The 13,880-nt window shown below is 44.4% G+C and overlaps 1 protein-coding gene across 1 annotated transcript in view; it reads left to right on the forward strand.

Moving 5' to 3' along the window:
- The window catches only part of LOC135885787 (collagen alpha-1(XXVIII) chain-like), a 73,201-nt gene that overhangs the window by 51,939 nt on the left and 7,382 nt on the right, over positions 1-13,880 (forward strand). The window contains exons 27-32 of the mRNA XM_065413692.1: positions 421-489; positions 1,355-1,435; positions 7,422-7,457; positions 11,577-11,613; positions 11,851-12,408; positions 13,268-13,497. Of these exons, the coding sequence (XP_065269764.1) occupies positions 421-489; positions 1,355-1,435; positions 7,422-7,457; positions 11,577-11,613; positions 11,851-12,408; positions 13,268-13,497 (1,011 nt within the window). The remainder of the gene's footprint in view (positions 1-420; positions 490-1,354; positions 1,436-7,421; positions 7,458-11,576; positions 11,614-11,850; positions 12,409-13,267; positions 13,498-13,880) is intronic.

Consider the following 13,880-nt stretch of genomic DNA (forward strand, 5'->3'; position numbering starts at 1 on the left):
AGAGACCAAGAGAAGATGAGAAGAGAAAAAGAAAAAGCCAATTTTATTTTAAAATATTAAGAAGGAAAGGAGTCATATGTGGCTCGCCTGTGCAGCCCTTATTCACCCTGGTGAGAACTTGTTCCTGTGAGAAGTCCCATTCACTTTAATTTGTCTATTTACACAAATAGGTACTCAGCAGGGTGAATAAGGGATTCACAAGCTGGCCCTTCCCTTTTGAGGAAGCTCAAAAATATTCTTGATGGGAAGCAAGGAAAGCATATGCCAAAATATATCTGCATAAAGAAATCTACATGACCCATGATATTGTTCAGTATATTCATTAAAATATAGCTTGAAACAATTTTGCTGTGAATATTTAACATTAATATATGATGAATGGTCATCAAGTGTTAACATTTCTGACTGAAACATCATTAGGGTGAGCAAGGAATTCAAGGAATGCCAGGACCTCGGGGGCCTCCTGGGGAAGGACTACTTGGACCAAAGGTACAGCATATAAATGAAAGATAATGTCTGGTGCCCAGTTCTCCCCTGAAGTCAACATACTGGATTAAACTCCGAGTGGAGTTACTTATATTCTGTGGAGAGAGACTAGGGGATGAGAATTTGAAAAGGGCAATTATGTAATAGAGAATATAGTTAGAGACAAGGAAAATCAGTAAACAGATGTCATATTTTATCTTGATTAGGTGCAGTGGTATGCAGAACTTTTTAAATTAAGTTTTTACTAATGTGGCAGCAGATTGTTCCGTTTGCCATCTAGCTCAGTGGAGCCTTCCCCTTGGAGCTTCTACTCTGTCTGATATAGTATGTCTTCTTTTCATCATCATGCCCGCTTCTTAAAAAGTGAGCCAATGAGAAATTCACAGTAGAAAGCCAGCATTTCAACTCCAGTATTTTCTTCCCCCACAGATATTAATTTGATTACATCTTACACAAGTCAGAGTGCAAGGAAGCAATGAAAAGCTTTATCTGAGTTTAGTACAATTTAAAGGTACTGTTGTAAATAACACTGGGCTTGATCCTGCAAGGTGTTGAACACCTCATTGTAAAGTGCTCAGTGACTCCTTTTAAGGTCAGTGGGATTTGAGAACATCCAGCCCTTCACAGGATCAGGCCTTCAGTTTAATATTTTATAAAGTACCTTTCACAATATTACAATTTAAATATATTTTGAAATATGACACGTAGAACTTATTACAATAAAAAGGAACAGAACTTTGGTAGAATGGTTTTTAGTCCTTTCTACCAGCTGCACAAGGTTTCAACAATGACAGCTAGATATAAAATGAAAAGTTTAAATTGAAAGATGTGACTTACAGCTATTGTCTAACTAATGCATCATTCCAAGGGTGATCGCGGTGCTGCAGGTGAAAGGGGAAGAAAAGGAGAAAAAGGCAACATGGGTGATCCTGGTTTGTCCGGAGAACCTGTGAGTTCCTACAATTTATCAATGAGTTTGTTTTAAACAAATTTTAAACGCCCTAAGTATATGGCTGCGTAAAGTGTTTTCATCACTATTTAATTGCAAATAATCTGAAATACTTATGAAAAAAAGTCAAACTATGCAAGGATTTTAAAGACAGAATTCCTTATAAAATACACATTCCCTTGCTCAGTGAGAGTCCAGAGGTCAAAACAATAGGTGCAGCTTCTTCCTTAGAGAAGTGAAAGTCAATCAACTTAAAGGTACACAACCACATAGTTCTGTTCTAAAGTCAAATTTAACTATCCATCAACCCTCTCCATAAAAGAGAAATGATTAAGTGGGGGCATGTGTGTGTGGAAAGGAACACTGATGATGGGGAGAGACCCAAATAATCATCACAGCAAGGAGCGGAGAGAGAGATGGGAAAAGCCTGACAACCAACTCTTCCTCTGCCATTTGCTTCTTGTTTAGTGGGCTTTATTTGTGTTTTGTTTCATTTTTTTAAATAAAACTGCCCCAGCCCTTAACCCTGGGATTGAGCCTATCATTGTCTACTTGTGCACACGAACGGGAATTATGGCAATCCTACAGTTCTTGCAGCTACTCCTATAGTAGCAGGTTGGGAGGCAGAATGTTCTGGGAACTGGCACTTGGGCCTGGTCTACACTACGAATTTAATTTGGATTTAGCAGCGTTAAATCGAATTAACCCTGCACCCGTCCACACAACGGAGCCATTTAGTTCGAAATAAAGGGCGCTTAAAATCGATTTCTGTACTCCACCCCGACGAGCGGAGTAGTGCCAAAATCGATTTTGTCATTTCGAATTAGGGGTAGTGTGGCCGCAATTCGATGGTATTGGCCTCCGGGAGCTATCCCACAGTGCACCATTGTGACCGCTCTGGACAGCAATCTGACCTCGGATGCACTGGCCAGGTAGACAGGAAAAGCCCCGCGAACATTTGAATTTCATTTCCTGTTTGCCCAGCGTGGAGAGCACAAGTGACCACAGATAGCTCATCAGCACAGGTAACCATGCAGGCCGATAATCGAAAAAGAGCACCAGCATGGACCGTACGGGAGGTACTGGATCTGATTGCTATATGGGGAGAGGATTCAGTGCTAGCAGAACTTCGTTCAAAGAGATGAAATGCCAAAACTTTTGAAAAAATCTCCAAGGGCATGATGGAGAGAGGCCACAATAGGGACTCAGATCAGTGCCGCGTGAAAGTCAAGGAGCTCAGACAAGCCTATCAAAAAACAAAGGAGGCAAGCGGTCGCTCCGGGTCAGAGCCGCGGACATGCCGCTTCTACGCCGAGCTGCATGCAATTCTAGGGGGGGCCGCCACCACTACCCCACCTCTGACCGTGGATTCCGAGGCGGGGATAATCTCATCAGCTACACCTGAGGATTCTGCGGAGTGGGAAGAGGAGGAGGAGGACGAGCTTGCGGAGAGCACCCAGCACTCCGTTCTCCCCAACAGCCAGGATCTTTTTCTCAGCCTGACTGAAGTACCCTCCCAAGCCAGTATCCAAGACCACGACCCCATGGAAGGGACCTCAGGTGAGTTTACCTTTTAAAATATAAAACTTGTTTTAAAAGCAAGGTTTTTTAATGATTACTTTGCCCTGAGGACTTGGGATGCATTCGCAGCCAGTACAGCTACTGGAAAAGTCTGTTAACGTGTCTGGGGATGGAGCGGAAATCCTCCAGGGACATCTCCATGAAGCTCTCCTGGAGGTACTCCAAAAGCCTTGCCACAAGGTTTCTGGGCAGTGCAGCCTTATTCCGTCCTCCATGGTAGGACACTTGACCGCACCATGCTTGCAGCAAGTAATCTGGTATCATTGCATGACAAAGCCTGGCAGCGTATGGTCCCGGTGTTTGCTGGCATTCAAGCAACATCCGTTCTTTATCTTGCTGTGTAATCCTCAGGAGAGTGATATCGCTCATGGTAACCTGGTTGAAATACGGGAATTTAATTAAGGGGACAGAGGTGGCCGTTCCTACTGGGCTGTTTGCCTGTGGCTGAAAAGAAATCCTTCCCTGCAGTTAAGCGAGCGCGGGGGGGGGGGGGGGGATTGGCCCAGAGCTTTTCGCGTTTGGCTAGCAGGGATCTTCCCTGATACCAGCCACGCGGTGGGGGGAGGGGTAAAGCGATCATCCCAGAGAATTCATGGCGGGGTGGGGGGTGTTAGTTTGGTTCCTGCAGGGATCTTCCCTGATACCAGCCACGCGGTGGGGGGAGGGATAAAGCGATCATCCCAGAGAATTCATGGCGGGGTGGGGGGTGTTAGTTTGGTTCCTGCAGGGATCTTCCCTGATACCAGCCACGCGGTGGGGGGAGGGATAAAGCGATCATCCCAGAGAATTCATGGTGGGGTGGGGGGTGTTAGTTTGGTTTCTGCAGGGATCTTCCCTGATACCAGCCACGCGGTGGGGGGAGGGATAAAGCGATCATCCAGAGAATTGGATGGGGGGGGGGGTTAGTTTGTTTTCTGCTGCTGAAGGTTAACAGGAAAACCGCAGCACTCAACGGGCTTTGCTTGGTATGTGGGAAAGGAGGGCGCAGAAGCCGAAAGACAATGGCTTACCATGGCTGCATGCAAGCCGAATTCTGTTGCCTGGACCTGCGTCTGTGATCTCTAGCAGCAAAGCCACAGGCACTCAATATTAAGAGGCAAAATGCGACCTTGCACAGAAATCACATGTGCTATGTAATGTGAATAGTGTTGGTCACCGTGAAAGAGTATAAGCATTGTTCTGCAAAATGTATCTTTTAAAAAAATTCTCTCCTTTTTTCCCTCCCTCCAGCAGCTGCAAATTCTTCAAGCCTCCCTCCTCCATCCCGAAGGCTATCACACATAAGGCGTCGGAAGAAGAAGACGCGAGACGACATGTTTGCAGAAATCATGGAATCCACCCGCAGTGACAGAGCTCATCTGAATGAGTGGAAGGACACGGTTTCAAAGTATAGGAAAGAAGCCAGTGAACGTGAGGACAGGAGGGACCAACGTGAGGACAGGAGGGACCAACGTGAGGACAGGAGAGACGCTCGAGATGAGAGGTGGCGGCAGGAAGATCAGAGGAGGCAGGATGCAACGCTGGGGCTGCTGCGTGAGCAAACAGACATGCTCAGGCGTCTGGTGGAGCTTCAGGAATGACAGCAGGATAACAGAGTGCCGCTACAGCCCCTGTATAACCCCCCTCCCCCCTCACCATGTTCCATAGCCTCCTCACCCAGACGTGTAAGAACGCGGGGGGGGAGGCTCCGTACACCTTCCCATTCCACCCCAGTGGACAGCCCAAGCAAAAGGCTGTCATTTTTTTAACCATTTTTTAATGGCCTTTTCCTTCCCTCCTCCCAAACCCCACCCGGGTTCCCTCCCTCTTTTTATAATCTATGAATAAAGAATAAATGATTTTTAAACGATAGTGACTTTATTTGGTTTGAAAGCAAGCTGGGGGAAGGGGGAGGGTGGGTTCCTTACAGAGAATGAGTCAATAAAGGGGGCGGGTTTTCATGAAGGAGAAACAAACAGAAATTTCACACTGTAGCTTGGCCAGTCATGAAACTGGTTTTCAAAGCTTCTCTGATGCACACTGCTTCCTGGTGTGCTCTTCTAATCGCCCTGGTGTCTGGCTGCTCGTAATCAGCAGCCAGGCGATTTGCCTCAGCCTCCCACCCTGCCATAAAGGTCTCCCCCTTACTTTCACAGAGATTGTGGAGCACACAGCAAGCAGAAATAACAATGGGGAGATTTCTTTGGCTGAGGTCAGAGCGAGTCAGTAGCGATCGCCAGCGACCTTTTAAACGGCCAAATGCACATTCTACCACCATTCTGCACTTGCTCAGCCTGTAGTTAAACAGCTCCTGACTCCTGTCCAGGCTGCCTGTGTATGGCTTCATGAGCCATGGCATTAAGGGGTAGGCTGGGTCCCCAAGAATAACTATTGGCATTTCAACATCCCCAACGGTTATTTTCTGGTCCGGGAAGTAAGTCCCTTGCTGCAGCTCTTTAAACAGAATAGTGTTCCTGAAGACGCGAGCATCATGAACCCTTCCCGGCCAGCCCGCGTTGATGTTGGTGAAACGTCCCTTGTGATCCACAAGTGCTTGCAGCACCATTGAAAAGTACCCCTTGCGGTTTATGTACTGGGTACCCTGGTGCTCCGGTGCCAAGATAGGGATATGGGTTCCATCTATCGCCCCACCACAGTTAGGGAATCCCATTGCAGCAAAGCCATCCACTATGACCTGCACATTTCCCAGAGTCACTACCTTTCGTAGCAGCACCTCAATGATTGCTTTGGCTACTTGCATCACAGCAGCCCACACAGTAGATTTGCCCACTCCAAATTGATTCCCGACTGACCGGTAGCTGTCTGGCGTTGCAAGCTTCCACAGGGCTATCGCCACTCGCTTCTCAACTGTGAGGGCTGCTCTCATCTTGGTATTCTGGCGCTTCAGGGCAGGGGACAGCAAGTCACAAAGTTCCATGAAAGTGCCCTTACGCATGCGAAAGTTCCGCAGCCACTGGGAATCATCCCACACCTGCAACACTATGTGGTCCCACCAGTCTGTGCTTGTTTCCCTTGCCCAGAATCGGCGTTCCATGGATAGAACCTGCCCCATTAACAACATGATCTCCAAAGCACCGGGGCCCGCGGTTTGAGAGAATTCTGTGTCCGTGTCCATGTCCTCATCACGCTTGTCGCTGCGCTCGCTCCGCCGCCGCCTCCTCGCCTCGTTTTTCTGGTCCTGGCTCAGCATAAACTCCACGAGAACGCGCGAGGTGTTTACAATGTTCATGACTGCTGTCTGGAGCTGAGCGGGCTCCATGCTTGCCGTGGTATGGAGTCTGCAGTGTTCACCCAGGAAAAAAGGCGCGAAATGGTTGTCTGCCGTCCGTTGCTTTCATGCAGGGAGGGAGGGAGGGAGGGAGGCTGTACCCAGAACCACCTGCGACAATGTTTTTTGTCCCATCAGGCACTGGGATCTCAACCCAGAATTCCAATGGGCGGGGGAGACTGCGGGAACTATGGGATAGCTACCCACAGTGCAACGCTCCAGAAATCGACGCTAGCCCCGGTACATGGATGCACACCGCCGAATTAATGTGCTTAGTGTGGCCGCATACATTCGACTTTATACAATCTGTTTCCCAAATTCGAATTATATAAATTCGGATTAATCCCGTAGTGTAGACGTACCCTAACAGAAGTATTGGGAGCATAAGCTTTCGTGGGTAAGAACCTCCCTTCTTCAGATGTGAGGTTCTTACCCACGAAAGCTTATGCTCCCAATACTTCTGTTAGGGTATGTCTACACCCAGCCGCTAGTTCGGCGGCTGGGAATCGAAGTTCTGGTTTCGACTTATCGCGTCTTGTCTGGACGCGATAAGTCGAACCAGGAAGTGATCGCCGTCGACTGCGGTACTCCAGCTAGACGAGAGGAGTACCGCGGCGTCGACGGGGGAGCCTGCCTGCCGCGTGTGGACCGAGGTAAGTTCGAACTAAGGTACTTCGAACTTCAGCTACGTTATTCACGTAGCTGAAGTTGCGTACCTTAGTTCGAATTGGGGGGTAAGTGTAGACCAAGCCTAAGTCTTAAAGGTGCCACAGGACCCTCTGTTGCTTTTTACAGATTCAGACTAACACGGCTACCCCTCTGATTCTGGATAGATGGTAACTCACAGCCCTGCAGCTGGAGGTTTGGGGTCTTCTGGTCTCCATAGCATTTTGATCATACTTCTGACTAGACTCCAATTAAAGCTGCAGTCTCATAGGACTTGTACTTCCCTGAAGACGGTAGATATTTTGTGTTGGACTGAGCCCTAATATTTTAACTGTACATTTTTATAGAAAAGAGAGAGAGTTCTTATTATCTAAATATTATGTAAACTACAAGGCTGATAAAATAATAGTTCAAATTACATTAGTGGTTACTAATTAATTGCTAATAGCTAAATTATGGTCTTCATTGCAGGGCAGTACTGGACCCAAGGGAGAGCAAGGCCTAACAGTAAGCAAACCTTGTTGTAAAGATACAAATTAAATGCAAGATGTTATGAGTTAATGAATCACATGGGGATTATTATTTGGAATGTTTCCTGACTGAGTTTTACATTGAGAAAAAAATGTTAGTAGTCTCGCAACCGGCTATATTATCCACATTTAAGAAACAATACAAAAGGTGCCTGACTTAAGTCCCATTGACTTCAATAAAATAACAGGAGTACTTGTGGCACCTTAGAGACTAACAAATTTATTAGAGCATAAGCTTTCGTGGGCTACAACCCACTTCTTCGGATGCATATAGAGTGAACCATATATTGAGGAGATATATATACACACACACATACAGAGAGCATGAACAGGTGGGAGTTGTCTTACCAACTCTGAGAGGCCAATTAAGTAAGAGGAAAAAAACTTTTGAAGTGATAATCAAGATGGCTCAGTACAGACAGTTTGATAAGAAGCAAGTGTGAAAATACTTACAAGGGGAGATAGATTCAATGTTTGTAATGGCTCAGCCATTCCCAATCCCTATTTAGCCCTGAGTTGATTGTGTCTAGTTTGCATATCAATTCCAGCTCAGCAGTCTCTCGTTGGAGTCTGTTTTTGAAGTTTTTCTGTTTTAAGATAGCCACCCGCAGGTCTGTCAAAGAATGGCCAGACAGGTTAAAGTTTTTTTCCTCTTACTTAATTGGCCTCTCAGAGTTGGTAAGACAACTCCCACCTGTTCATGCTCTCTGTATGTGTGTGTATATATATCTCCTCAATATATGGTTCACTCTATATGCATCCGAAGAAGTGGGTTGTAGCCCACGAAAGCTTATGCTCTAATAAATTTGTTAGTCTCTAAGGTGCCACAAGTACTCCTGTTATTTTTGCGGATACAGACTAACACGGCTGCTACTCTGAAACCTGTCATTATGCAAGGCACTGCATTTAGCCGTATGGAGTGGAAATCCATCAACTTCATGAAAAAACTCGTACAGATACAGACAGACATCATCTTCCTTTCCAAATGCAAGCAGATGGACATCATACCAAAAGGACTAAAGGTAAAAAATCCATTACAATCTACATATCACACAGACTATGCTGAGAGACTGTGTCACACACTCTCAAAGAAACTGCGAAACCACCTGATCAGCATCCTATACAACAAACAGGGAAAGATTAAGAATGAGCTCTCAAAACTGGATACTCTCATAAGAAACCAACCTTCCACACAAACTTCCTCATGGATAGACTTTACAAAAACTAGACAAGCCATTTACAAGACAAACTTTGCCTCTCTACAAAGGAAAAAGGACACTAAACTATCTAAACTGCTACATGCCACAAGGAGCCACAACAGTAGTTCCCTTAACCCACCCAGCAATATTGTTAACCTTTCCAGCTATACTCTTAGCCCAGCAGAAGAGTCTGTCCTATCTCGGGGCCTCTCCTTTTGTCCCTCCAGACCCACGAACATGATACAGTTCTGCGGTGACCTAGAATCCTACTTTTGACGTCTCCGACTCAAAGAATATTTCCAACATACCTCTGAACAGCATACTAACCCACAGAATCCCCCCTACCAGCACTACAAACAAAAGGATTCTGCGTGGACTCCTCCGGACGGTCGAAACAACAGACTGGATTTCTACATAGATTGCTTCCGTCAACGTGCAAAGGCTGAAATTGTGGATAAGCAACATCACTTGCCCCATAACCTCAGCCATGCTGAACACAACGCCATCTACAGCCTCAGAAACAACCCTGACATCATTATCAAAAAGGCTGACAAAGGAGGTGCTGTCGTCATCATGAATAAATTGGAATATGACCAAGAGGCTGCTAGACAGCTCTCTAACACCACATTCTACAGGCCATTATCCTCTGATCCCACTGAGGATTACCTAAAGAAACTACACCATCTGCTAAAAAAACTCCCTGACAAAGCACAGGAACAAATCTGTACAGACACATGCCTAGAACCCCGACCAGGGACATTCTATTTGCTACCCAAGATCCATAAACCTGGAAATCCTGGACGCCCCATCATCTCAGGCATTGGCACCCTAACATCAGGCTTGTCTGGTTATGTGGACTCTCTCCTCAGACCCTACGCTACCAGCACTCCTAGCTATCTTCGAGATACTACTGACTTCCTGAGGAAACTAGAATCCATCGGTGATCTTCCAGAAAACACCATCCTGGCCACTATGGACGTAGAAGCCCTCTACACCAATATTCCACACACAGATGGACTACAAGCTATCAGGAACAGTATCCCCGATAATGTCACAGCTAACCTGGTGGCTGAACTCTGTGACTTTGTCCTCACCCACAACTATTTCACATTTGGGGACAATATATACCTTCAAGTCAGCGGCACTGCTATGGGTACCCGCATGGCCCCACAGTATGCCAACATTTTTATGGCTGACTTAGAACAACGCTTCCTTAGCTCTCGTCCCCTAACGCCCCTACTCTACTTGCGCTACATTGATGACATCTTCATCATCTGGACCCATGGAAAAGAAGCCCTTGAGGAATTCCACCATGATTTCAATAATTTCCATCCCACCATCAACCTCAGCCTAGATCAATCCACACAAGCGGTCCATTTCCTGGACACTACTGTGCTAATAAGCGATGGTCACATAAATACCACCCTGTACCGGAAACCTACTGACCGCTACACTTACCTACATGCCTCCAGCTTCCATCCAGGACACACCACACGATCCATTGTCTACAGCCAAGCTCTAAGATATAACCGCATTTGCTCCAATCCCTCAGATAGAGACAAGCACCTACAAGATCTCTATCAAGCATTCTTAAAACTACAATACCCACCTGCTGAAGTGAAAAAACAGATTGACAGAGCCAGACGAGTACCCAGAAGTCACCTCCTACAAGACAGGGCCAACAAAGAAAATAACAGAACACCACTAGCTGTCACCTTCAGCCCCCAACTAAAACCTCTCCAGCGCATCATCAGAGATCTACAACCTATCCTGAAAGATGATCCTTTACTCTCACAGATCTTGGGAGACAGACCTGTCCTCGCTTACAGACAACCCCCCAACCTAAAGCAAATACTCACCAGCAACCACACATCACTGAACAAAAACACTGACCCAGGAACCTATCCTTGTAACAAAGCCCGATGCCAACTCTGTCCACATATCTATTCAAGTGACACCATCATAGGGCCTAATCACATCAGCCATACCATCTGTGGCTCGTTCACCTGCACATCTACCAATGTGATATATGCCATCATGTGCCAGCAATGCCCCTCTGCCATGTACATTGGCCAAACCGGACAGTCTCTACGCAAAAGAATTAATGGACACAAATCTGACATCAGGAATCATAATACTCAAAAACCAGTGGGAGAACACTTTAACCTGTCTGGCCATTCTTTGACAGACCTGCGGGTGGCTATCTTAAAACAGAAAAACTTCAAAAACAGACTCCAACGAGAGACTGCTGAGCTGGAATTGATATGCAAACTAGACACAATCAACTCAGGGCTAAATAGGGATTGGGAATGGCTGAGCCATTACAAACATTGAATCTATCTCCCCTTGTAAGTATTTTCACACTTGCTTCTTATCAAACTGTCTGTACTGAGCCATCTTGATTATCACTTCAAAAGTTTTTTTCCTCTTACTTAATTGGCCTCTCAGAGTTGGTAAGACAACTCCCACCTGTTCATGCTCTCTGTATGTGTGTGTGTATATATATCTCCTCAATATATGGTTCACTCTATATGCATCCGAAGAAGTGGGTTGTAGCCCACGAAAGCTTATGCTCTAATAAATTTGTTAGTCTCTAAGGTGCCACAAGTACTCCTGTTATTTTTGCGGATACAGACTAACACGGCTGCTACTCTGAAAATTGACTTCAATGGGACTTAAACACTTCTGTAAGAGTTTTGCTGAATTGGGGCCCTGATGCAGTTCAGACTCAGCAGAGGCATAATTAAGCTCACAGCATGAAAGACTATGGCATTTTTTATCAGAACAAATATCTGAAATTAAATGATTGGCAAGGACAATATTATAGGTCATCTGAGAGTGTACAATTGTCAAATAATGTGCTATTTGTTATTATTTTCTATTTTTTTCTTACTTAGAGAGAAGATATAATTAAATTAATTAAAGAGATATGTGGTAAGTGTTTAATCAACCTTACATTTCAGATCCTGTTTATTAATTTACTTTTACCTTCTCCTCTTCCACCATGAGTACAGAATAAATTTACCATTGCATAGCTAGTATATAGTAATATATTAAGCTCTACTCAAGCTATAATGGAAGTAACATCTATTATATATACACACACACAAGACTAAGTATAATAATAAATTCAGAACTAATCATGATCTGATTTTTATTCTTCCTCTACAGGCTGTGGTATTAAATGTAAGGAAATACCTATGGAGCTTGTGTTTGTGATTGACAGCTCTGAAAGTGTGGGACCAGAAAATTTTGAGATAATTAAAGACTTTGTCACTGCTTTAGTAGATAGAGTAACTGTAGGCAGAAATGCTACCAGAATTGGTCTTGTACTCTACAGTTTAGAGGTTCGGCTAGAATTTGGACTTAACAGGTACACAACCCAACAGGATGTGAAACAAGCAATTAGAAAAATGCTGTATATGGGGGAAGGTACATATACAGCAACTGCTATCCGCAAAACAACACAGGAAGGATTTTTTGGTGCTCGAACTGGTGTGCGAAAAGTAGCTATAGTATTAACAGATGGACAGGCAGATAAGAGAGAGGCTATTAAACTGGATATCGCTGTCCGAGAGGCCCACGCAACCAACATTGAAATGTATGCAATAGGAATTGTAAATACTTCAGATCCAACACAAGTTGAATTCTTGCGTGAACTAAATCTGATTGCATCAGATCCTGACAGAGAACATATGTATCTCATTGATGATTTTAATACTCTTCCAGGTGAGTGCATTTTGTTTTAATTGTGTTAAATATTTGTAAATTAATCCAGAGCATGCTAAACTTGTCCAATGGAAAGAATGGCTTGTTTTTCTTTCTGTGTAAACTTCCAGAGATCTTGGCCTAGATTTTGAGCTATACTGGGTGCATCTTGAGGGATGGGGTGCAGCAGTTTCTGAGGCTGGTAAAGGAATGGTCCAACCCATAGCATAAGTTAGAGCAGCCCAAAGACTGCTCTAATTTACACTAGGCTGCACATGCCTGAATGGAGTCATTCTGGCAGCTGGGAATTGCAGGAGCACTGAGATAGTCCAGTGACACCAGTTATGCCAAAGGGCTGGGTAGAGGTAAGGTACTGAGCTTCTACATTGGCTCAATGCCAGCCACAGGTTCCACTTACAAAACAGAAATTCCCAAATAGGCAATTAAGCCAGGTGTCCAGCTGATTTGCACCACTGGCATAATGCAAAGCATCCAGAGCAGGGAGCCAGATGAGACAAATCCTGATTTCTTACTCTCTTCCATGGGATTAGTTACATGACGAAGGCAAGTAAGATTGGCCTATTATGAGGTAATGACTAAGAGATATTTTAAGAGATTCAGAGGCTTGAATAAGCACAGTTGGCTGAGTTTAGAGACACAGATCTTGTTTTATGCCACAATGTGCCATGCACATTGGAGTACAAGTAATGGAGGTCTGAGGGAGCTGGAAGACTTATGGTGAATAGTCCAGAGGGGCTGTCTGTATTATTAATTTTCATTATTTATTATTAATTAATAATTATTATTATGGCACATAAATAACATTATTTCCTGATTGAGTCTCTATTTCCATAAATAATGCTGTTCTCTTTTCTTTAAGCTTTGGAGTCCAAATTAGTAAACCAGTTTTGTGAAGATGAGCATGGTGCCTTAATATATAATCGTATTGGAAATGGTGCAAGCATAAGTGGACCATCTATCCATTCATTGTCTTCCAGTTCTTCACATTACTTACTTCACAGCATCAACAATGTTAATGGACAATCAGTTTCATCAGACAGCCATGGAACATCTGTGAAAGAAAGCAAGCTTTCTCAACCATTAGTTCCGGTATAAAAATGAATCATTTATTTTAATAACCAACTGGCTTGTATGTACATCCTTGTCTGCTAATGGATGCAGTATATCAGATTCCCCCCCCCCCCCCCCCCCCCAGTTCCCTCTACTGGTTGAGCTAGTGGAGTTTCTCCTTTACCTCACTGGGAATTCTGAGAGCTATATGTTGTGAATGAGAGTTCTGATGCAGCATGTATGCAGTTAACTAACAATAGTAACAATATCCATGAGGAGACAAGGATTATTACAATCATGTTTAATATAATACATTTGTACTGTAATATAAAGAATGAAATATTGAAAGGGCAGTTATACGCTGAAAAGTAACTCTAAGAAGTGGCATTTCTACTCTATGATTCTATATTATATTTTTTCTG

This window comes from Emys orbicularis, chromosome 11, assembly GCF_028017835.1.
Source record: "Emys orbicularis isolate rEmyOrb1 chromosome 11, rEmyOrb1.hap1, whole genome shotgun sequence".
NCBI classification, from domain to species: domain Eukaryota; kingdom Metazoa; phylum Chordata; order Testudines; family Emydidae; genus Emys; species Emys orbicularis.